A 25,927-nucleotide genomic window follows, 5' to 3' on the forward strand; every position below is an offset into this window, starting at 1 on the left:
TTATTTTGATACCAGATGGCGTCGTGTCAAGGGCCCAAAGTGACACAGGAAATAAATAAATACATATAAATGAATTTAAATTAGTTAAAAGAGAATTAGTATATACATTAATGGGCAATAAATAAACAAATAATATTATTCTGTATTAATTTATTTTCACATTTATTTTCTACACATATATTTATTTCCACATCTTCACATCTCTTTTATAATAATGAGGGATGATGTCACACAACTATGTCATGGTCTCTCTCGGCTCTCATTGGCCGATCGGGTTGGGTTGGCTGCAGTGATAGTTGATAACCGCGCTGTGAGACTCACGTCTTTCTGTTATACATTTCAAACCAAAGACGAGATAAATAACCCCTGATGACATCACTATTACATCATCAGGGGTTATTTAAAGCCACAGAGGACATTACAGGAGCGTCCCATTAAGTGTGATAATATTCACCCACCAATGATCACTTGTATCAAACGTAATGGAGGCAAAGACACAAGGACAACTGTAAAAGTCAGGATAAATAGGAATTCATTTATTGCATTTGAGTAAATACACGACTTACGAACACCCTCTTCCCTCTCGCAGCAGACACATTCAGAATAAAGATTCCCATTCAACATAAAAAAAGTAAAGTCAAAGAGTGTTTGTGCGTATAAGTTACAGCGGAGTATAAAAATGTAATATAACTGTAAAGCCATGCATATCAGGAACACAGTATATGAGGTTATGACAAGGCCAGGAAACTGAATGTTTGCTTCATTTCCACCAGTCAAACATGACTGTTGAGAATCTGTAAACACTGACTGGTTTCCAAACCAACCATCTGGTAACCCTGGTTACAAGTGTGAAACCAAGAGTGAATAAAATATAATTTAATAATAATAAAAAAAAAAGCTGTCTTTCTGTTGCACTGTAGTCGTCATCTCTACACCAAAACGTAAACCACCAGAACAAATAAAGTCACGGGAATCAAAGTCGACAAGGCGTGATATAAAAAGGATGTAGCTGCATTCATTCTTCTCGACTGACCTCTAACACACACACACACACACACACACACACACACAAAGGCGTCGTCGGTCAGACGCTGAAGGGCTTTGGCAGGCAGCAGACATGTTGCTTTCAGTGCTCCACAGTCTGATTAAAGTGTCTCTTCCCGTCCAGGTACAGCATCGACTCTGTCAGGCAAACACAAAACACATTTCACATCCAGAGGTAATCCGACAGTTCTCAGCCTGCAAGAGTCTTTTTTGTTTAAACTTTTCTTTTCATAGCCTTTTAAATTTGACAGAAACAGACACACGGGTACAGTTCATTACACCCCTTCGTACTGAAAACAAAAGGGGGGAAATAAAGAAAAATAGCGTTAATCAGCGTCTGTCTCCCACTGGTGGAAAGTAACTAAGTACATTTACTGAAGTACTAAACTTAAGTACAGATTTGAGTTTCTCCATTTCATGCAACTTTATACTTCTACTCCACTACATCTCAGAGACAAATATTGTACTTTTTTACTCCACCACATTTGTCTGACAGCTTTAGTTACTTTACAGATTACGGTTTTTCATCCCCTTCCTGTCCAGTGAAAACCACGTACCTCCAAATGTTTGTGATGAGCTGAAGGATGAAGTGTTTCCTTTATGAGTTGAGAAAATCCTTTTTACTTTTGATACTTTAAGTACATTTAGCTCAGAATACTTACATCATTTTACTTAAGTAAGGTTTTGAATGCAGGACTTTTACTTGTAGTGGAGTGTTTTCACTGTACTGTCTCCTGAGAGTAACAGCCCCCTTTCATCCAGTATGTTTCACTCATATCTTCCTGTACTTGAAGGGTCTAAGACATCTTTTTAGAGTGTAAACAGTGTTTATAAATAGGCGTATACTGGGAGTGTGTCTCTAAAGCTAGTATTTGGTCATATTTTTTTTTAGCTGCAGCCATAAGGATCTTCAGGAGGTAGGTTTTACATAAACCTTCAAAATACAGAGAGAGAAACAAAACATCAATACTAAAACCCAGGATCCTTTTTCCCAAAAAAGGCTGAATACATGAGTAGTACCAAAATATGTGTGCATGGTCGACCAGTGTGGATCCACAATCCCTCCAGCAAGAGTACTGGGTCCCAGTTATTTCGGGGGTTTGCTTAGGTATAAAAAACACTAGTCACTTCCTCAAACATAAGTTTTTGTTTGTAGAAAAACGCAGCAGTCTTTGTGTCCACCTGTGTGTGTTGCAGTGAGATCGTGTGTGTGTGTGTGTGTGTGTGTCGGCTCACCTCCATATGTGTTTGGAATTACGTTGGGGACGTCGCGGTCAGAAAAGAAGGTGAAGTGGAAGACGTTGGTGGTGTTGTGCTGGCGGGTCAGCGGGTCGAACACCTCGCTGTGAACTCTCACCTGGATGTACTTCCCCTGTGTGTAACACACCTGAAACACACACACACACACACACACACACACACACACACACACTTAAGCATTCAGTATATTCAAACAATGTAACCTGACACTGTCTAACCACACTGCACTGATTCATTAAACTGTGGCTGTTCCCAATTTACGGAAATAATATTTGTACTGTTTAGTAAATCAACTGGTCACTGTTTAAATGCCTGAAAACCTCGTTCAAAAACTCAAGTATTTCTTTATAACTTTAAGTATTCATGAATAAATAAGAAACAATCAAATTTAAAGCTGTATTAATTGTTTGACTACTTGGGGGCAGCAGAATAAGCTGTTGAACTTGTTGAAACAGTTGCTTATGTACACATCCAGCAGTTACAGCGCATATCATTGATTGGGAGTCGTGTTTGTGTCACCTGATGAATGCCAGTCCAATATTCTCTCTCTTTTAGCTGTTTGTGGTCTCTACCAGCTCCTGAGGGAAATATCTGGCTCTTTAGCTCCAGAAACTCTGAATATGAAGAGCTAAAAATGCGAAACTTGAATTGATAATTCCACTGGAGGTTTTCCTCAGAGGTACTGATCAGATCTAAGTGGACACGATCACGCAGACTCTCTGACCTGTGATGAGAGCAGCAGCAGGGAGCCGATCTCCACGGGTTTCTGGAAGAGGATATCATCAACAGCCACCAGACTCGGTCGACAGCCTCTGCAGAGCGCCAGGGGAGGGACAACAAACACTTTAACATCGAGCAGCAAACCAAGATGTTTTCTTTCTCTCTCCAACATCATGTTTTCTTAAAAGCTCTCACCCGAAGGAGCAGGCGTTGGCCCAGCCCAACTCGTAGGCTTTCCTCATCAGAAAACCACCAAAAATCCTGTTGAAAATGTTCCTCTCCTGGTCAACACACACACACAGAAAAGCTGGTTTGAACTTACAGATATTGTCCAGTTGAAACTCTTCAAACGATTTACAGATCGAGGGAATAAACTAAGGAGATAAACTAAACGATTGGACAAGAAATGGTTTGGAGAAATTGTGAGGAACACTGGCCAGCATAGTAAGAGGTCTTATTGTCGTTTAAAAATCTACTTTTCCATATGTAAATGTGGATTTTAGGACGAACAGAACGTACTGTGGTGTTTCCATCAAATGTGAAAAACTAAACCCAACTCAAAGCACTGTCAAAGCAAAAAGAGTAAAAGAATGTAAAGTGTATACTGTATATATTTTTATTATTATATTCTTTTTATTATTTATTATATATCATATTAGAGAAAATGCCTTAAAATTGATGCAAGTTTAGCCTCAAGCCTCAAACATCCTCCCTTTCTGTATTGTGTCCTTGTAGCTGTTCCTTCCTCTCACCTGAGGGTGGCAGATCTCCAGTCCTTTCAGTTTGGCATCTTCCATCCACACTGAGTTTGGAGGCAGAAGTCTGCTGCGGAAACTGACCGTCCTGCAGCAGAAGAAGACAGAAAAAAAGCACGCACGCAGTAAGATATTTAATTCTGTGCGTCTCAAAATAACTCATCAACAACTTTTATACTTGTACTACAGCCTGAACACAAATGATCCAAAACAACAACCCTGCGAGCTCCCACGCCCTTGGATTGTAGATTACATGCAGCAACCAGGTGTTAAAGCCAAACTGTACAAATATCTTCTATTACTGATGATGTTACTGAAGTGAAATGTCTTCTTCTAAATGTCAGAGTAGCAGATGAAGAGTTTCATTGTTCAAACTTTTTTCCTGAGTCAAACTCCAACCAATAAAACCTACACCTCACCAGACTTTCATTTAGATAAACAAGGATTACTATTGACCCCATTTGGAGGATGATTTTACTCAAGTCTTGCATAGTGCAGATTTCATTTCACAGCATCTCAGTCGTACTTTGTGTCCAGGGTGTTGAGGAACAGACTGTGTACGATCTTCCTCTCCTCGTCCGTGGGAGCCACCTTCAGCAACGAGGCAGTACTCAGCTCCACACGGCGGGATTTATTAGCTGGAAACCACACACACACACACACACACACACACACACACACAATACAGAGAAAAGAGGGACAAAAAAAGTTGGCATAAAAAGTACAGCGTTATCTTATCTTAACCAAGGTTATGTCAGGATCTCATACCTTCTCCTTCCTGGAAACATTTCTCCTCCTCTGGGCCTTCTGGCCTCAGTGGATTTACAAAAGCCGCCCTGCAGACAGAAACAAACAGCAGCACAGAGGATCACACATGAGTGAACAAAGAGAGTCTAGTCTTCGTGGACTCGATACACTGAGACTGGATCTCGCAAGCAGAGATGATTGTTTCCTCTTCACTCTGTCCTGTAAGTGCCCTGCAGCCCCCATGAGTGTTAATATCACACTTCACCAGTGGTGGGATGTAACTAAGTACATTTACTCAAGTACTGCACTTAAGCACAAATTTGAGGTACTTGTACTTTACTTGAGTCTTTTCTTTTCCTGCTGCTTTCTTCTTCTACTTTCTAATATTGTACTTTTTACTTCACTACATTTATCTGACAGCTTTAGTTACTTTACAGATAAAAGATTCTTACACACAAAACATATGAAAAGTTTATAAAATTTGATGTTTTGTTATAATTTAAACTACCCAACAGTTTTTACAAGTACAGCTGAAACGACAAAACTTAATTGGCAACTATTGATAACTGTTTAAGTCATTTTTATGTAAAAATATTTCCTGGTTGCAGTTTCTCAGATGTGAAGATTTGCTGCTTTGCATAGTACAACAGTCACAGGGGAGTACTTTTACTTTTAATACTTTAAGTACATTGTCCTGATTATACTTTTACTGAAGTAACATTTTCAATGCAGGACTTTTACTTGTAACAGAGTGTTTTTACAGTGTGGTGTCAGTACTTTTACTTAAGTAAAGGATCTGAATACTTCCTCCACCGCTGCACTTTATAGTGTCAGTCCATGTAATTTTCTCACAGAGCATTTCATATCAATGTTCCACAATTATCCCTCTGAAAGCTGAAATAATCCTGTGATTTAAATGCATGAAAATGTAAACAAAATAAGCTTTGTACACATGAATAATGGTAAGGAAGCAGCAAGAGTGTGAGATTGTTTGATTTCTGTTTTAGTACGGGCTCACTCCCTTTCCCCATGAATATTCATTCGGTGTGAATGTGCTTCAGACTTTCTGAAAAGCTTGGACTGAGAGTCCTACCTCTTGTTTTCTGGATCCCGGGCCACCATGACAAAAGTAGCATCCAGAACCGGGGCATAAGCTCCATCACGGTACTGAAAGAAGAGTCACATTATAAGATTTCATTTGAGTGCTAATCTGCAACTTTTGTGTTTCTCTTGGTCTTGTTTGTCTTATTTCTGTTGTGTTCCTGCGCTGCACGTACAAGCCATCACGTGTCAATCCAAAAATCTGGGTGGGACAATGACAGCTTTATTCTTGGATGTGGGTTTTGGTGAAATTCGGGTTACTGTAGGTGGTCTGTGCAGCCCTCTCTAAATGTTACACACGTGGAACAAGTGTTTGCTTAATTTGTTTTTAACTTGCCTTATTGTTTGACCTTGTTTTTCTGCTAAGATGCCTTCATTCAGACCCATTTGGGTTGTTTAATCTCACCAGCACAATCCCTTTTTTCTTTTCTTATGTTTTATGTATTTTTTTACTTGTCCAAATAACTAAACTTATCCAAACACATCTGCAGTTTTGTGCGTGTGTGTAAGTAGACAGGGAAGGGTGTCTACCTGTGACATGTGCATCTTGGCTTCAATGGAGGTCTTTCCCACCCACGTCACATGACCAGTGAACTTGATGTCGCAGTCAGGATAGATGATGTGCTGCCTCATGTCTGTCCAATGAAAAACAACATGAAAAAGTTTTAAGCGTGGAAGTACAGATCTCAGAATGATGACATCTACTGCAGCTCAAACCCTGACCACCAACAAAAACACATTGGGATGTAAGGGTGCGTTCAAAACAAGCATGTCTGTAGAGGTTTATTTGGATCTTAGGTCTTGGTCTCTTAGGTCAAAGGAGAACAATTTCATTTGAATTGTGGTGGCACCATATAAGGCACTCAGATATCAGATAATAAGAGAACTGTCTTCAAACAGCTTGTTTTGAATGACCAAAAATATTCAATTTGCAATAATACAAAACAGAAAAAACGCCATTTTTTCATACATAAGATAGTGTGGAACCAGCAAATATTTAACGTTGATGCTTAATAAATAAGTTAAACGATTAACAAAATTGACAATAATTAACTGACTAATGGCTTCAGCACTAAAATCAGCTATAATAGACACAAAACACAAGAGTTTATGGGTAAAAGGACATTGTTGACATCTGCCAAACTAACAACCTAAAACCTTTCACTTAGTTCAGCTCAAACCAAACAAACTGTAGATGTGATCGCACCCTAAATATGCAGGACTCTTACCAATCTTATCCACCAGGGCGGTGACGATGGACAGAGGAGACCTCTTCAGCGCCACATTATAAGTGTGAGAGTAAGAGATGAGGACTGAGGAGAGAGACAAGGAAGAACATGCATTAGTGATTGACTGTGTTGAACTCCCTGTCTTAGTTATAAATGAAATCAGTATGTGTCATAGCGATACCTGCTAAACTGTCCAAGTCCTCCAGGATTCTACCAAACCTGAAAAGAGACAGAAGATGAGATAGAGGAAGAGGCGAGTTCTAGTTTATGGCTGTCTGTATGTTAACCTACACATTGGTAATGGTGTGTGTGTGTGTGTGTGTACCTGACAGTGTTGTGGAAGGTCAGGTATTTCTCTCGGAGCTGTGGCTCGGAGCCCAGAGGCAGGTGGACCTCCAGGTAGCTGTCCTTCATCCTCTTGGCTGGAAGGTCGTTTTGAGACTTTGCCAACATGGACGACAGCGCGCGCGCGCCCGCCATGGCCTGCTGGTGGTCGCTGCAGACAAGATCATTTCACTAAATATAAAACGTTCAAGATACACTCCCTGGATTTGTTGTTGGTAAATATCTGTCTATTGTCTTTTTTTTCTTTTTACTGTTTCTATTTTGCAATTCTCTTCCAAGATTCAAAGGTTTATTTCTCACATACACAAGTAATATGTGTAGTGAAATGCAGTGTGGCGTGCTCCTAAAGGTTGTGCTAAAAAAAAGATTATAGATTATAAAAAGATTATATGTTAAAAAAAAAAGTTAAATGTACATATGTCACAAGGGCAAAAATGTGCAGAAGTTTCTTTTGTCTGTTTAAAATTTTATCTTTAATTTTATTTTTAAATATGAAGTAAATACTCAACAATTCTCACAAATTTTGGAAATTTGAGGGCAAAATGTGCCCATGTACTGAAACGTGGCATTGAATGTCAGATTCATAATCTTGTTTACTTATTCTTTGATTCCTGATTTAAACTAGTTATTTTCTTTTGCAATGTATAATGTTTATTATGTTTCACACCAGTGTGTGATATACCAGCGTCTATCCAGCATTTAAATAATACAACAAATGAGAGCATATAAAACATATGAGAAAGGGAGAAGGGAGAAGGTTAAAAGAAAACACATGCACCAAAAAAAAAACCCAGATAAAAATTAAATAAATAAATAAAAGCTCAACAGAAGGGGTTTTGATCGAAGAAGCGAAAGATTTTAATCTAAATTTGGACAATTTGACTATTTTATTTAGATGTTCTTGTGCTGCTGTTTGTGTTTTTGAGAAATTTGGCTTCTTATGTGGCTAAAACATATTAATATTGCTCAAAGTAAGGAGTTTTTAGACACAATAACAACCGCCTTGGTGACCTGCCAAAACCAAAAGAAACAAAACAGCACAAACACTATCATGTTTTCTTGGTGCTTTGACACTTATGGTTCAGTACCTCCAGTTAGTGGACGCTCCCACAATTTCTCGCAGCCGGTTTCGCACTGAAAAACACAGAAGAAACAATCAGATCTTCTGTGTTGGAGTGTGTGTGTGTGTGTATGATGGTGCAGTGAAAGCACCGAAAGTTCAAGGCTATATGTTTCATACCGTCTCTGTCGGAGCAGTGTTTCACTAGAGACTGTTACACTGTTGTTTTTACAGCTGGAGCCTTCAGGGAAACCAGTTCAGTCATTTTTCAGCTGACATGATGTGTTTGCATTCTGCAGCACAGTCACTACATATCTTTTGGATCATGATTATGTGCCATAACGCCTCCAAAAGGGCACAACTTATTTCTCAATCTCATAGATCTTTAGCAATCACATTTAAAGGTGTGGTTGGAGTGGTCTGACAATGATTTAACTGTAAAATGTCCTTAATTCTGGCATTAAAGCTGCAGCTTATTGAGGCTCAAACAGTGATACAATATGAAACAACACAGTGGAAAGAAGCAGTCAAACATCACGTGGGAACCAGCTGTAACAAAATACGGAAGTTCAGTGACGCAGAGGGAAGAAGAAGAAGCCACCAACGAGTGCTGCAGGGAAGGCTTAGCTCTACTGTGGAGGAGCCGGCGTGAACATTACATCCAGAACAGGTGCACAGTAAAAGCTGCTGTACATGAAACAAGGTGTGCTTCAGCCTTCAGGTAACATGGAAAAGAAACATGCAGGAGGAATTAATGTGCAATTAGAGCAAATTTAGAAGAGAATTACAACAGGTTAGGAGTAGTGCGTTTTAGATAGTTAGGATTTGTCTTGGTTTACCAACACACACCATTAGACACGTGTAAAAGTGGATTTCCTGCGGAGAAACAAAAATGATTTTAAAAAGGTGCAGGGTAAAGATCAGGGGATGGGGCTGGATGTAACGGGAGACCGATATCATTCGACAGATGCTTACACCTCCATAGGAGCAAGAGCTGCCAGAGCTAGATCATCAAAAATTTTAAGTACATCAATGCCACAGTAATTGAGACTGGAAATGAGACATTAGCGCGTGCTAACGTAGCATTTCTAGGTGTGTTTTAAGCCTGTGACTCTGCTGTCCCGACTTCAGCGGGGAGTTAATTTCACTAGAGATGCAAATAACGATTTATTTTTTTTATTACTGATCAATGTGCCAACTCTTTTCTTGAATTGATCAAATTAAAGGTTTGATCTAAACTATCATGACACGTGGGAAAAAATGCCTGTCACATAACCTTAAAGCCCAAGACGATCATCGCTTCACATCGCTTGTTCGAGATTCAGACTTTTTAGAGATACGTGGTTCTCACAGGACAGCGATGCTACAAACACGTGATGACCTTATAGACCATGATGCATTGCTGCAGATTAAACTACCCAACAGTATATAAAGCAGTTAAAATGAGCTCAACCTTAAACATCTGCAGCAGTAAAATGCAACACACACATGAATGCAGCAGGAATATGAATCCAGAAACATCAGATATAATAAAACACTGACGGGAGCGTTTTACTGCTCACTTTTATTTTGCACACTTTAAGTAAATGTTGCTAATAATACTTACATACTTTTACTTAAGTAAGAACACTTCTTCCACCACTGAAAATAGCAAACTTCCTGTACAATCGTACAGCACACATAATGTGTCTATAACAGATCTAAGATTAAACCGGGTGGGGGGGTCATGTCTTACGCTCTCACCTTCAGCCATGTCCAGCGACCCGCCCTGCTTCGACACGCCACCTGTGCAGAACGACCTGGTCGTCAAGGACACAGCCGACCGAAGCAGCAGGAACCTGCAGTCCACATGAGGACATGATGACAAAACAAAACAAACCCTGAGACGACCTGAAGGCCAAGGAGACCAGTTACATCCACATGCATCCTTCTAACCATCCAAAGGCATCTGATCTGTCTTTAATCCTGCTTGCTGCATAACGTAAAACTCGTGGTGTTACCAGATACTTCACTATGTCCAGCAGCTTCGCTCCAACTTGTTCCATTATAAACACAGGAGGAAAGCAACAAAGCAGTTAATCCAGATGTAAATTCTTATGTAATAAAGTGACAATACCTCATAACTGCATTCCCACTTTTTAAGACTTTTACTCCATTACATTTCAGAGAAAAATATTTTACTTTACTTTTTACAACACTTGTATTTTTCTGTAGAAATGGTGTTGAAACCATAGATCATATATTCTTTTCACGCAATGGTTTTTGTATTGATTTTAGCAATTGGCTGGATACTGTAGTTCCATTATCTACTGCTCCTTTTTCAAGAAATTAAAGTTTTATATTTCAGAGAAAACTATTTTACTTGTTACTTCAGTGCATTTCTATCTGTTACACTGCAGAATAAGATTTAGTATGCATTACATGTGAGTTCATAAAATATAATGCATATTTAAGACCAAAGTATATGAATTAGTTTGACCTGCTACAATAACTTTAAAGTAGTGTAACACTGTATGGAAAAGTACATTTCTCCATAGTGAAATACTTTGGTACAGTTTGATGTTTATACAATTTGGGTACTTTTTTTAGCAGTGGTATGAACATGACACACCCTTTATGTATACAATGAGTCCCCACCCTGTTTGGGCCGGGTTAACTATTCCCGGGTGGAGCTGATTTCTTCATTTATATAGCAAAATGCCATAACACAGCTCTACAAACAAAGTACCAGGACAAATCATTGACACAAGTAGTTTACAAGGATGCTGCTTAGCACTCCTAGCATTCATTAGCTGGCGTGTAAATATGTTAGCAGTTAGCTTCTGTAATTAGCAAGTCCCAGACAAAAACAGAGCTTTGAACCACGTTTTTAATCACTGACCTCTGTGAGAGCATTGCAGTATCCGGGGTGTCACCGTTAAAGGTCCGGGGGTCCAAAGAGTAAAAAAAAAAAAGCACAGATTTCCTCTTCAGGGCAGTGCCAGTGTGCAAGGCAGTCAGACTTCCGTGTTGGTGTTCGGCCCCGCCCACTGCCGCATGACGCAGCACGCCACGTTCAGGAAGAGTGGACTTTGTCACCTTGATTGCAGCACGTCGCTTACAGCATCACATTTACTTTGTCTTTTGATTCGTCGTTGTAAATATCATTTAGTTTTCCCTTTATTCCTTACTTTAGTGCCACTTTTATATACTATTTATTGTTTTATTCTGTTCTAATTTAAATATTTGAATATTTGTTTAAACATTTTCTGTGTGTGTAAAGCGTAAAGGCGGCTACAACTGCATTTCATTGTGCAATCCTGTATTGTATAATGACAATAAAACTGAACCTTGAACCTTGATCAGGCAGAGACCCCCTCCAGTCATTGGACAACTTGGCTTCTGGAAAAGAGTGTCTGCAGACCAGCTGCAGACTTGATGGATTGTTGTAATAATACATTAATATTGACTTATTAACATTTAGAATTGTAAATGACTCAATATTTATCCATTTAAAGCTCTGAATGTGGAAGATATTTCTTTACAACCTGCTCACAACAGGTGTATAATGTCTTCTGTTGCTCTGGATGTGCTTTGTCCTGTCTGAGAAAATAACTATCTCGGATCAGGTTTAAAGACTACAAATTTATAATAGAAGCTCTGCATTACAAACTTGCATTATGGGAAATGTAGGATCCAGTTTATTTCTGTCCATAATTTGCACTACTTAATATTCATTGCACTGCTGTTCTGCCCAGTCCAATTCATTGTTGAACATATCCATCAGTATACTTCTGTTTTTAGTAATGCCATCTGTATATAATATCCATAGTACCACTTGGAAAATATTTTCCTAATATTGCTCTATCCTGCATTTATGTACACACTTTATATCCTGCACTTCCTTATTGCACTTCTGGTTAGACTTAAACTGCATTTCGTTGCCTTGTACTTGTACATGTGTAATGACAATAAAGTTGAATCTAATCTAATTTTGGGACTAGGGGTCAGAATACCTCGACCAATGCTGCATCAATTTTGAAATGTATTTTTCAAGATTAGTCTTTAGTCCCCTAACTTTGTGATGCACTACTAAATTGCTGGCATACCCCTTTAAATACAGGATCTGAGTATCTGCCATTGCATAAGGTTGTAAGAGTGACACCTCACCTAACCTTACTCTCTGTGAGAGCTGGATTTTGGAAATTGTACTTATGTTGCTAGTATGGAGTGTATTAAACTCTGTATGTACTGTTAGGGTTTAACACACCTTAAAGTATATGGAGTAGTCTTTCTAGTGCCTGCAGCACCTAGAGCCCTCTACAGTAATTGTGGTGATGGACCACAAAGAAAGAGTGCTTTTACATTGTCTACTTGAGTACATGTTGCTTATTTTACTGCTAACATTTTTATAACTCGAGTCCAGTAAAAATGCAAAACTTTTGCTTTAAATTTACTAATTTTACAACGTGGAACAGCTACTTTTACTTAAAGCAGAAAATACTTTTCCGAGTTTCTGCCATCGCCATCAAAAACAAATATCTTTGGAGAGAATCAAAACAAACTCTTCACGTGACCACCTCTTTGTGCTCCGATTGGATAAAAAAAAGTAGCCAGAGGGTGTCGCTGATTCGTCAGAAATCTGAGCTGTGGAGATCGACCAATCGCATTCCAGCGCGAGCCGGGTATAAAAGCCAGGATGTAAACAAAGGAGAGAGCAGTTGAACGGCAGCGACCCAGCCGAGGGTGATACTTCGTGAATGTTCGTATCTCGACAAACGCGTCCGGATCAGAGGCTGACTGTGGGGAAAAAGCCACTCTGAAGCGAATGAAGAAGCATCTAATCTTTCACTTCACATACAGAGGACTTCTAACGAGAGGAAAAAAGAGTAAAAGAAGAAAATGGAGTATAAATTACGAAAAGCTGAACCCAGGGACGTGTCTGATATATTACGACTGGTGAAGGTAGGCCGTCGACCAAAACAGACCAGAAATGTGGTCAGAAACGCCATTAAAATTATTTTATTATTAATTATATTTTAATTATTCGATATGAATTAAACATAACGGCTCCCCCGGTTGGAATTCAGTTAAACTAACTAGCTAATTGTTGGCTAAACAGTCAGTTAGCCTTGACCTTTACATGAACTGAAACTCCATCGTAACACTAGTTCATTGTCGAAGTCTGACGACGCCATAAACGGTGACTTACACCGTCTAACGATGACTTACACCGTCTAACGGTGACAGAGCGGTAGGTGGAAAATGTCCGGAGGATGTAAGAGTGTGAGATTAGTGTCGGTGGCCTTTGTGTACAGCCAGACGACTCATATCCGGTTTGACTGCCGGTTCTCCAAATATGGTCACTCTTACATCCAGCTTATGGTCTTACCGAGGCTGACCCTGATGAAATGTTGTTATGGTTGTGTAACTACTCACCTGCCATGGAAAAACACTACTAGGGCTACAACAAGTTCATTATTTTCACAATTGTTTCGAGTTACCGATTACTTATTTAGTCTATAAAATATTAAAAAAAAACAAAGCTAAAAATGTCCATCGCAATTTTCCAGACCCCAGGAGGACACGTTTTTAAATCCCTTGTTTTGTCAGATCAACAGTCCAAAACCAAAGATATTCAATTTACTATCTCTATCTATCTATCTATCTATCTATCTATCTATCTATATCCTGCTTTTATAGATAGATAGATAGATAGATAATCACATTGGAGAAGCCTGAGCCAGTGAATCTTTGCCATTTTCTATTGATCAACGAATAATCAGTCATCAAATTTGCTGTTGGAGTCAGATTTTAATAAATCCTCCAGACTAATATATCAACCAATATTATATTATCACACATATATGCCAGCTGACGAGCATTTGTATGCAGATTTATGAACTTTTTGTGGCGCATCACTGTATTTTTCAACATCTATAACTAGCAGTTAACAAATGCTTGATGACATAATATACTACATTTGTAAGCACTGCTTTATAAATGCTAAAAGGGGTTAAAATAACAGAGTGTAAATCGTCCCGCCCAGTACATATTTTGGTCAGTTCTTTAAAAAACTCAAGTCAAGGGGTCCCTGTCAAAAATGTTTTATGTATTCGTTTAGGCTTTGGAAATTCACTATCAGTTGGGTGCTGGTGTCAAACAACTAATCTTTTTAGCTCTAAACATAACATGTTTCCTTCTTTCTTGTCCCAGGAACTTGCAAAATACGAAGAAATGGAGGACCAGGTGACACTGACTGAAAAAGGTGAGCTTTTAAGTTACCTCCACCTGTCTTATATACACAGATTATCAGTATTCTTCGTCTCATGCTTAAAAGGTTTTTATGTTCTTGCAGAACTCCTGGAGGATGGATTCGGTGACACCCCGTTTTATCATTGCATCATCGCTGAAATCCAAGGAGAGAACAGCAGTGACGGTATGAACCCACCTTCTCTTAAAAAAGGAAAAAATGCACGAAACAATGCAGCCTGCTTCTGCTTTCTTCACCAGTAACGCTTTGAAGTAATACAAACGTGTTCAACAGGTTAACCGATAAAGGGATTGAAATGTTGGTAACAAGCATCTTTACAATTATAGTTTAAGTCTTGGTAGACGAGACGTTGCAGATGTTTTTTTTTTTTTTTTTTTTTTTTTAAGGTTTAGATGTTCACATCTTCACCGTTGTCACAGTACAACAGTTTTAGCCCAACCGGAGTTTCTCATGAGCTCATCTCTGAGCTGAACGTTTCTAAATATGCTGTGATTGGCTGATGTTTACCTAAAGCATATACAGTATAATACATCTAGGCTTCACTGTAACTGAAGCCTGTTGTAGCTGCTTGGCTGCAGGCGTTCACTCTCTTTGTAAACAAGCTCAGATCTAATGTATACTTAATGCTTAATTTAGTAACATCATTATGGCTTCAAATTACATCAGAAAATCGTATTTAACATACTTGCCTACATGGCACAGATGTGAAATTTGAGTCCAAACCTGTAGTACTTAATTTTTTCTTTTTTAGTTTATTCTATCAGAGCACATTTTCCCAGTAATTACAGCACGCAGTAGCCTACAGTTAAGACAAGATATAGGTGTGAAGGTATGTCCAAGCAGCTCAAGAAGTAGGCTAATTTTAAAATGAAATAAGAAATTCAAAAGCTCTATACATGAACTACTCTACATTACAATACCTTAGGCAATATTACATGAATTGTGCATTGTTCCAAATATTTGTTAAAACACAACTGTGCAGAAGTAATGCGTCCAGTAGTGCAACTTTTATTGAGGTAGTATAGAGCCCGGCTAAGAGTCGTTCTAAGGTAAACACAGGTAGCTACAGTGTATGTACTATACGTAATATAAATGTAGGTATAATAATAAATACAATATACAAGAAAATGTAAAAATAATTATAGCAGCCGGATACTCAACCATTTCATCGTTGTTTAACTCGTCTCTCCAGATGCAAAGGTGGTGGGTTTTGCCATGTACTACTTCACTTATGACCCCTGGGTTGGCAAACAGCTCTACCTGGAGGATTTCTACGTGATGGAGGAACACAGAGGTAAAAACAACTCCTCTAGTCCAGTCCACATCTGTTTTGTTTTATAAGCTGCTTTCTTGTTAATGCGCTCCCTTTTTCCCCTCTTGCCTGTGTTTTTGCAGGGCTGGGCATCGGTTCGGAGCTCCTGCGGCACCTCAGTGATGTGAGTATTTATTACTGAACCAAAGCTCTTAGAACAGCAGTGTCAGAACACAATAAATAATAAAATAGGACCGTTATTAGCTCGGTTCCAGACCTCTGAATCGCCGCCCACATCTCGGATTTGTTCAGCAATTCAAACAGGTCTGGTGTTGTGACTATTGACAGGTGTTTCCCCTGGTTATAGTAACAAATGACCCAACAGAGCTGAGTAGGTGAGATAAAAAAATGGGGATGTCATCTTCCTGCATAGCTAGGTATCTACCACATGATCAACAAGCATAGATGAGAGTGAATATGTTTTTAAGTTGACATTCAAGAACTCTTAAATCAACATATATTTCTTTGATCAATGTAAACATGTGAAGTTAATCGCTTCTAGCAACCACGCAATGACAAATCGCCTGACACAGAACTAAGGGCAAAGAAACATGAGGAAACTAACAGGGAAATAAAGTTGCAGTAAAACATGTAGTAACTCAAGTAGCTCAAAATATAATGACTGGAATGTAAGAGTGTGTCACTCACAGTGAGCGTGAGACTTCAATCTCCCAGTCGTGGATCGATAGTTTATCTTATCTTATCACTACGTTAATGTGGGGGAAACTAAACCAGAAGGACAAAACTAATGTGTATCAGACACTATTTTTGGGAGAGATAAGAAGTAGGAAAATGAAGCGCTAGTAAAATCTAACAGGTTAAAAGCACAAAATAAAATAAGAGAAGATCATGTCGGACACAGTGAGATGCTACTCACGTTAGTATCCTTACTAACAGTTCAACAGAGAAATAAATGTAAATATATAATTTCTTCAAATACTAGTGTAAAGCTTTGTTTTCATTTGCTGTCAGGACTCAGCAACTCATCCAGGTGTCTTAATATGCAGATTATTGATTAGCTCAAGCTGTAAACCATCTGTTCTCCATCCCTACAGCAACAAAGATTTTAATCGATGGAAAAGAGCACCCAGTGAAATGAGAACAAGCCAAATCTTTCCGTTCAATTTAAATTTAGCTTTCAAACAGCTGGTTTTTAGTTCCAGTTTCTTTCCTGATTTTTGAGTAAGCTACTCAATTTGTAGAGTTTGTGTTGCATTTTTAACAGAAAACATGGCTTTGTTAACTGAAGATGTGGAGTTTGAAAGCTGTGGGCATTTCCCACACATTAAAGGTCTAATAACCCTAGTTGTGTTGCATTATGGGAAATGTAGGATTTAGTGTTTTTGAAGCTTGACCCACACTCGACACTGAAAGTCAGTATATTTTAAAACACTTTAAAATCTGTCTCTAGTGAGTCCCCTAACTGTTGTGGAAGTGCAAAGTGTAATCGCTGAGTACCCTTTTAACTCTCGTCCCTCTTCCAGCTGGCAATGAAGACGCGCTGCAACGGCATGATGTTTGTCGTCGCGGAGAACAACGAGCCGTCCGTCCAGTTCTACAAGCGGCGCGGTGCTGAGGACCTCTCTCAGGAGGAGGGCTGGAGGCTCTTCAGGTTTGACAAGAACAGCCTCGTCAAGATGGCCACTCCAGCCGAGGAATGACAAGAGGTCCGGCGCAGACCGGAGGCGGGAGGCGAGGAAACACGAGAGTCTGACCAGAGGCGGAGGGAGAGTTTGGCTGCTTTTTCTTGACGAGTCATTTTTATTGAATCTCTGATGTTGTCGCCACTTTAACTGTCCGTCATGTGAGATGTGAGAGTACACAGTGGTGGCATCGCAGCAGCCTGCTCGGGAATCAGTCAGCCTCTCTGCATCTGACTCCTCAGATTTTCTCTCCATTCAGACAAGGGTTGATTCATAGGCGTTCAGCTTTTAAAAAGGGGAATTCAGTATCACAATAATGTTTCTGTATGTAGTTCACAATCTTAGTAAGCCTTTTGTTTATTGAAAATATATCTCTGAATCATTCTATGTTTATTCTAACCTTTTCAGTAACTATTATTTGTTAGTATTCGATGTGCAGGAAGATCACTTAAGTTTGAAATAAAACTGATCACACATGTCGTAGCGGTCTCATTTATTTGTAACGCTTGGTACTACAGGTTAACCAACACGTGTTAAGTAATTTTACATTATGACAGAGATTGTTTTTTCAGTTTCACTTAATTTCATAGGTGCAGTAACTTGTAAAGGCTGGGTATCATTTTTATTATACATATTTTAGTATATCATCAATCCAATATGTAGGTAGATTCTTTTTCCTTTTCATACACTTTAACTTGCTTGTCCATTCTCCTACGAAAGTTATATCCTCAATGAGGCAATGTGCAGTTACACATTTCCTTCCTCTAGCTAAAAAGAACATCAACAATAATCAGGGTCAGTCCCAATATTGCAGTCTGCAAGAAAACCTCAAACATTATTTATAAAAAGGGGAAAAACTTCAGTATCAGCCTTTTTTGCTTAATTCTGCCAGTTAAAACAAGGTACTTTTACAACATGTCAACAGCAAGTAAGCACACAGTAAACTTCTCCAGTTGATGTAATAGCCTTTCTAAACTTGAACTGACGTATTGCCTCAGTGATGTTTTTTTTAACATCTTTATACATTGAGGCTTTAGGAGTGGCTTCTTTAAGTTTCTCCAAAGTTCTTCCAGTAGTTTATCTGAAGTTTTTCATCGTGAGAAGCTCCTTTGGACTCATCATGTAGTTACAGTCAACACAATAAACTCATCTTGTCTTAGTGGGATGACCTAAGGTAAACCTGAGGCATGTGTTCTTCTTCTGCCCTTATCGTGACACAAGATTATTCCAGAAGAAAACTGAGCCATAAAGGAGTTCGTCTGAGGTGAGCAATGATAACTCCACTGCAGTGACTGCGAACAAATGATGTCTTTTGCAGTAAACCGTGACCTCAACCTTACAGTGAGAAACACAAAGTCAGCACTCCCGGTGACGCCCGAGGGCCAGAGTGAACCTCTCAGGGTTTCACCTCAAACGAGCAGCTGAATGTCTTCTCCACATTAATGATGATAATTTAGGCTCCAGAATAACCTTCTGACATATTCATCATACATATGACCTTTGGTCCACCTGTGGGTCTTGTCTGGTTAAACATTCACCAGCAGGAGTTGTGGAAACAGGTCAGTGAGTGTAATCCCATAAAACCAGGTAGCATCAAAGGTACAATTGTGATAATTTGTGTGCACAAAGTAGTTATTCTTTCCCTCAGATCAATAATTTGTACACTTGAATGACTTGTTTCCTTGAATTAATAATTTGTGTCCACAAAATGCTACTCAAATAAGCAGTATTATCATGGCAAAGCTAACTGAAATTAGAGGTTGTTGTTCGGTTTCCTCAGAGTACCTGCCTTCAACTTACTGCATTAACATTATGTTATTACATGCATGTAATTTGAACATTTTGAATTTTTTAATGCTTTTGGAAATAGTTTTAGGACTCATTGTTTACTCTCTGCTGGCCGGCTTTGGCTGTGCACACGCTGCAGTGTAATGCAGTGCAAAGTTAAATTCAAATTATACATGAAGATAGAAACATAACTCCATAAATAACCACAGTGCAAAAATGTTCATGTTCAATGTTCAAAAGTTAATTTTTAATATCTTTATTAGCAGTTCATTTGTGAGATCTGATGATGCAGAGCTGGAAAGGCGAGCAGTGACCTTCCGGTTTTGCAAGAGAAGCTGCAACCATGAAATGCTCAAAACACATGCTAACAAGCTAAACATACTCAACTTTAACATGTTAGCATGCCAATTTTTAGGATTCGGCAAAAAGCACAGCTGAGCCTGATATGAGCACAAGATCAAACTTTATTCACCCCGAGGGACATAAATATAAAGAGTATACATATACTGTATTTACACACATACTGTAGCAGTAAAAACATACATAGTACACAAAAGTAGAATAAGAGGACGAGTTTCAATTTCAAGTCAACATGAGGCATAAAGACGTCCAGCCTAGTCTGATGAAACTTAAGTCTAACAATGTAGAGCTGAGCCTGACTCCCTCACAGGCCTGCTCATGCAGCTGTAGCCTCTGAGTTTTGTTCTGACTCATGCTGCGATCTTAAGAAGTCTGGAAATCCCAGTGAAATCATTTCAAATCCACTATCTACAGCAACACGTAGCTCCATAACAGGGTTTTCCACAGGATGTGACGTGTTGGTGCATGAGTTTGGAGATTTGAATTGGCCCCTGTTCATTTTGACTTGGCTCTGATGACTTTTCTGGGCCATTAAGAGGAGAGTTGTTTGGTTTAGATGCAGCATGCTGAAGTGTTTGAGGAGCAAATAAAGGAGGGAGCTGATGCTTTACTGTTCAGTCTTGTATTTAAATCCTCTATTTCCTGTCACTTAGCACAGATCTGCCTGTCGCTGCCAGTCAGCTGTTTCCTGCTGAGGAAAGTGCTGCTTTATTTTAAACCATGTGCAGATTTAAACCATGCAGCTGTGCAAAATTGTGTAGACATTTTCATGCATTTAAATCACAGGATTATTTCAGCTTTCAGAGGGATAATTGTGGAACACTGATACGAACTCCTCTGTGAGAAAATTACATGGACTGATGCTGTAAAGTGCAGTGATGGAGGAAGTATTCACATCCTTTAATTAAGTAAAAGTACTGACACCACACTGTAAAAACACTCTGTTACAAGTAAAAGTCCTGCATTGAAAATGTTACTTCAGTAAACGTATGTAAGTCTAATCAGGAAAATGTACTTAAAGTATTAAAAGTACTCAATGCAGGAAAATGTCCCTGTGACTGTTGTACTGTTATATATTACATCATTAGATTATTATTACTCATGCATTGATGTAAAAGCAGGATGTTGAACTATTTTGTATCGGACTGCAACTAACGATGATTTTCATTCTGGATTCATCTGCTAATTATTTTCTCCATTAATCGATTGATTGTTTGTAAAAATTCTAGTTGTTTTGTGATGTTAAGGCAGATCACCTGCTTAATCACGGATAGTGAAAACGGAGTGACGCAGAGGGAGAGACGTGAGGCATGAGCTGCAATTTGCTGAGTCATAGCTCCGTCAAATCTCAACACACAGCCATAATACACGCATTTGTAGATACAGTGTGATTTACACTGTCCGACGATGTTATTATTTCTGATATCTATTGCGAATAAACGTCCATAAATCTGCTAAGATAAAATAGAAAAAAGACGCTCCTTACAATTCCAGAACTTGCCTAAGAATTAGCACGCTTTTAAGTTTTCTTCAATATAAAGGTAATCCAGTGATAGTTGTCTCTACATTCATGAGTCATTTACAAACAAGAACTGCTGATAGCAAATTCAGCATACTTTTAATGGTGCCAATTTGGCAAACATAGGCTAAAACAAACCGGGGTTAAAATTGCAGCCCACAGCTATTAACTCACTGACTCTGTGGGAACATTACACTTCCTGTTTTACACACACACACACACACACACACACACACACACCTAGATACACACACATACTGACCTGCATTCCCTCACAGAGACGAATCAGGTCAGACGGGCCAATAACAAGCGAGGCCGAGGTGATGAGGTGCCTCACTCAAACCACCACAAAAATCAAAGGTATTAAAAGGAAAAAATGCTGTTCATCAGTCTGTAGCACAGGAGTTATTTTGTAAAATAACTCAAGGTTTTTTCAGTTCAGGCCAGTTTTTGCAAGTGTGTGTCTCTTTGCGAGCCGTGTGTAGGCCTAATTCCTTCAATCCAACAATTTTCTCTTTCAGGAGAGAATAAAAGCAACCGTTAAACTTAATTTCCCGTCTGCCTTCTCTGCCACTAACTAAGTTTAATTTCCTACGGTTCCCCGAATGCCTTCCATCAACCTCCAGAGAACAGTTATGGAAACATAAATTTTCCTTTCGCGTCATCTTATTAATGAAGACTGGGGTGTGTCTGATTGCAGGCATGTTGCTGCGTTTCATTCTGATCAATTAAATCGGTTAAGTCGGTGTACAAATTAGCCTACGTGCTTCTCCTCGGAGGATATTTCTCCCTGTATGATTGTTGAACATTGGTGTTGGACGACTTCTCTTTAAAGCAGAGGTTTTCAAACTGTGGGGAGGTGCGGGAGAGTTGAAGGGGAGGCATGGAGGGACAGAGGTGAGGCAAAGATAAAGAGACAGGTGCATGTCTAAAAACAACAGGAAGTTAATTATTGTAGTTTGGCTGCTGATTTGGCTGCTTATCAACGCGGTCGGCAGTTGGAGCTGCAGCAGTGGCTGCGACACACAGATCACGGATGTGATTAAGATCCTTTAAAACCCTTAGCCCTTAACGCACAGACATGAAACACATATTGATATCATTCAGTGTGACTTCCAAGGATATATCGAATAAACGTCCACAAATCCACTTAGATGTCATAGAAAAAAGATGCTCCTTATCACTCCAGAAACTGAAATAGAGTAACAAACTTTTCTTATGCAGGACTGACAAATAAAATGAACCCCCCCAAACAAACTGAGCTCAAGGCCCCCCTCTGATAACTGCTTGTTTAAATTGGGTTGATTTCCCCCTTTTAGAAGTCAAATAAGGGAGTGCTGCATTTGATAAGGAGTCACTCAGTTAACACGAGAGGTCAAACAGCCAAGGAGCTGTGGTCTGCCTGTCTTTGAGATTAATTATTGAATCAATAAACCCTCACGTTTAACTCTGATAACCTCTCTCTGTCTCTTTCAGGCTCCAAGGTGAAGCGACTGGTATTTCCAGTTGGACTCATGGCTCTGAGCGCCTCCATGTTTTACCCTCAGCAGGCTGCGTCCTTACTCAAGGTGTGTGTGTGTGTGTGTGTGTTATTGTGTCATATATCATCTCCTAGATACAGATTTACACAACATAAACAGAAAATACTGAACATGTGGGTGCAAGTGAGCTGCATTCAGCAGCCTCCCTGTTTTTGTAAATATTCATTCATATACATTAGGGTTACATCTGTGTCAAGCTGCTGCTCCACGTCCAACTGTTTCATGCAACATGGTTGTACACAACTGAATATAATCAGAGTTGTTCCCTAATTCAGCTCCGAAGTAACTGTTGTTGTTGTTACGTATGCATCTCTGTTGTGCTGGAATTCTTCTTCTTCTTCTCAGAAGATACGCGTAAACGTCTCAGCGGACTCCACTCCTGTCAGGAGGCGGGAGAGGCAAACAAACGTATAAAAGAAACAGCTGCTCGAATGTATGCGAGCGACCCCCGTGCACGTTAGCATACATGCAGCCCAGAGAAGCATAATCTGGTTTTCTGGGGCTACATGTAAATCAGGTCAAAACTCCAGCAACACTTGTATAATATAGAACAACTTTATTGTTGCTTCATCAGGGTCTGGCAATCAAGTTGTTCTGTATACTACAAGTGTTGCTGGAGTTTTGACCTCTTCAGACTTTTTCCCTTCTCCACGCACCTTTTTTTTGAAGTAGGTGAAGTTGAACTTTGTTAAATGACAATGTTTCAGTGAAAAAAAGCAGCATTTACACCACAGGACACTGGATTTTCTGATGTCTGGATAGTTAACAAGTCAGCAAAAAGATGAAACCTGAATCTGTTTTCACCTCTTTATTTAATGTTCCAGTACTGATATATACTCAGGAAACAGCTGTGAAAGCAGGAACATCTACTTTATGAGTTATTTTATTTTTAGGTACAAATGATTCTTGGTAGGTAGGTATTTTTTGGGAATTCTAGGAGAGCTTTTTTTAAACAGGAAACCACTGAGGAAAATCACACCCTCGCCCATAAACTGTAACTCTCCAGCTCTGACGGACATCACGTACATTAAATCTTTAGTTAGTGTCGTATCAGTATTTGTGTGTGTTTGATCGGTGACTCGTTTCCTTTTAGGAAAGGGTTGTGCTTTCCTGGCTGTGAATTGTGTTTCTAATTTCCACTGATGTCTGGGTCATTTCATTTACTGTATTTCCACCCAGAGACCCGTAAAGGACATACAGACACAAATACAGAGACACACCCTGAGACAGACGAGCAGGGTGCAGATATGAAAACACATGAGCTGACGAGATAAAAGCAGACGTTGAGCCTCTTTTTTTGCAAGTCAGAAGATTTCTCTGAAATGTGAGGGAGGTGTAATAAAACCAATTCATTTAAGGGTTTAAGATATCTGAGGAGTCATAACCCTGATGCAGGATACTTATTTTAAATTCTGTAGATTAACATTTTGGCCATTGTCATTGTTCGCTTTATATCATGGTATTTGTCATTGTATTTGTATGTGATTTCTCTAGCATCCCATACCCCACCTTTAAAGTTGTACTAGCTTATATTTCTAATAATTTTTGTGATTGTTTTAATTAGTGTGGATGCGTGTGTGTGTGTGAATGAATCGTCTTGTTGTGATCTTGTGTGTATCTAATTTGTCCTCTTGCAAATGAGATCTTTTTTATGCATTTGAAGACTAAAATGGTACAAACATAAAGACAAAGAGTGATGCATTGTCTGTTTGCAAAACAGATTTGATCTCAATGAAATTTCATGAATAAATAAAGCTTGACTAACCACCTAACTAACTAAACATCGTTAAACTTAATTTGAGTTTCCATAAAAGGATAAAACGTTAATTTTTAATAGTGACATTTTGGTACTTCTTTGTCTCACGATGAACAAACTGTTATGAATGAGCGATAAAGCAGTTAAAAGAGTGTCCTGCTGCCGAAAAGAGGAACACAACTGAAAATAAAAAAAGTCCTGACGAGGGCAAATGAATTTCTGATGAGGTTCATTTATAATTTACTGAGATTCTTTCCAGTGTGAGAAAATAATATGCAGCTGTAATCGCCATTCATTAGGTTATATGTTTGTTAAAAGTCTTGTTTTAAACCCAGAATGGACATGGGAAGCCTGGAAAAGCAAAGTGATTCTATAGACAGATAAAAACTCTTTATTATTTGTCACTTTAAGGATTTAGCCGTGCAGTGTAGGTTACCATGTACCCGGGCTAAAAGTTAGCCAGCTTTGTGATACCAAAAAAAAACCTGAGTTAAGCCCAAAGGTAGCTGGATAACTCACTGATCTCTCTTTGTGAAACAGCTGTGTTTGTTCTATAGACTCATCGTGTGTGTGGAGGTCACGTCCTGTTGTTGCGGCTGCAGCAGTTCCTCATTCGCACCCGCAGAAAGTTTACTGTCGAATGTGACACTTGAGGTACTTGTACTTTACGCGAGTATTTCCATTTTATGCTACTTTATACTTCCACTCCACTACATTTTATGGATAACGTTAGTTACTTTGCAGATTCAGATTATTAATTCAAAATATAATCAAGAAATAAACGAGGATGTGTTATTGATAGAGTACTTTTTGTACCTTAAGTATAGTTTGATGCTAATATATTTGTACTTTTACTCAAGTAAAAGATCTGAGTACTTGTTCCACCACTTCCCTAAAAACAGATGTGAATGCTGCTGAAGTTACTTGAAGAGTGTCTGTGTCTCTGTACTGAATATTCTGGTTTAATCTCATTTCCTCTCTTCTCCTTTTCTCTGTCTGCTTTTGATTTATCTTCGGACCACTGATGTAATGTTTCTGCAGACAGAACGGAGGACATGATGTAACTCTCCTCTGCTGTTTGACAGTTGTTTACCCTCCTCCATTAAAAAAAAACTTGATTTGAACTGTTAAATACTTTAATCCTGAGCGAATGCTGATTGGAAACATTTGTCAGCTATGAACAAGTTTTTACACGCAGTTTTTAAGGTGACTATCAGACCTCAAAGAAACCAAGTCAGTTGTTTCCTAACTGAAAGCCAAAATAAAACCCCTTTAAGTCTCTAAAACCATGACAGCGTATTTCAAACTGTCACTGACTCGAGAAAGAGGAACAAAAGAACACAAGTTTCATGTGTGATTTCTTGTTCCTGTTAAGGTGTTTAAAAGTGGTTTAGGTTCCTCAAATCTTCTTAAATGCTCCCTTATAGTTGCCATACTGTATGTGAAGAACTTGCTGCCAAAGTAGAAAACATATCTCAAGGTTTTCTCACATCA

General features: G+C 39.0%; 3 protein-coding genes and 2 long non-coding RNA genes across 6 annotated transcripts in view; 4 read left to right on the forward strand and 1 right to left on the reverse strand.

The window, feature by feature from the left end:
• LOC122866379 (hemicentin-2-like) overlaps positions 1 to 25,927 on the forward strand; it is a 480,239-nt gene that overhangs the window by 291,260 nt on the left and 163,052 nt on the right. The window lies entirely within an intron of this gene.
• Positions 516 to 11,358, reverse strand: LOC122866396 (acyl-coenzyme A thioesterase 9, mitochondrial-like). Of its 2 annotated transcripts, XM_044176030.1 has the most exons (16): positions 11,143 to 11,358; positions 10,005 to 10,099; positions 9,111 to 9,137; positions 8,290 to 8,335; positions 7,182 to 7,352; positions 7,038 to 7,075; positions 6,857 to 6,940; positions 6,159 to 6,262; positions 5,620 to 5,693; positions 4,548 to 4,615; positions 4,306 to 4,417; positions 3,777 to 3,867; positions 3,220 to 3,305; positions 3,029 to 3,116; positions 2,281 to 2,431; positions 516 to 1,182 (listed from the first exon to the last, which is right to left on the reverse strand). In XM_044176030.1, exons 1-16 carry the CDS (start codon positions 11,154 to 11,156, stop codon positions 1,127 to 1,129), a joined length of 1,305 nt encoding a protein of 434 aa, XP_044031965.1. In that variant the 5' UTR covers positions 11,157 to 11,358; the 3' UTR covers positions 516 to 1,126. The 2 variants fall into 2 exon arrangements, with proteins under 2 accessions (XP_044031965.1, XP_044031964.1); XM_044176029.1 differs by lacking the exon at positions 9,111 to 9,137 and having other exon boundaries at positions 11,143 to 11,342.
• On the forward strand, positions 7,278 to 10,537 carry LOC122866415. The gene is made up of 2 exons (XR_006375694.1): positions 7,278 to 7,416; positions 10,011 to 10,537. It is a non-coding gene; the product is annotated as an uncharacterized LOC122866415 (long non-coding RNA).
• Positions 12,941 to 17,948, forward strand: LOC122866402 (diamine acetyltransferase 1-like). Its single transcript, XM_044176035.1, has 6 exons — positions 12,941 to 13,205; positions 14,457 to 14,508; positions 14,599 to 14,679; positions 15,707 to 15,808; positions 15,910 to 15,950; positions 17,311 to 17,948. The coding sequence occupies exons 1-6, from the start codon at positions 13,143 to 13,145 to the stop codon at positions 17,485 to 17,487; spliced, it is 516 nt and encodes a 171-aa protein (XP_044031970.1). The 5' UTR covers positions 12,941 to 13,142; the 3' UTR covers positions 17,488 to 17,948.
• Positions 21,505 to 25,557, forward strand: LOC122866414. The gene is made up of 2 exons (XR_006375693.1): positions 21,505 to 22,704; positions 24,991 to 25,557. It is a non-coding gene; the product is annotated as an uncharacterized LOC122866414 (long non-coding RNA).

This window comes from Siniperca chuatsi, linkage group LG19 (genome assembly GCF_020085105.1).
Source record: "Siniperca chuatsi isolate FFG_IHB_CAS linkage group LG19, ASM2008510v1, whole genome shotgun sequence".
Classification (NCBI taxonomy): domain Eukaryota; kingdom Metazoa; phylum Chordata; class Actinopteri; order Centrarchiformes; family Sinipercidae; genus Siniperca; species Siniperca chuatsi.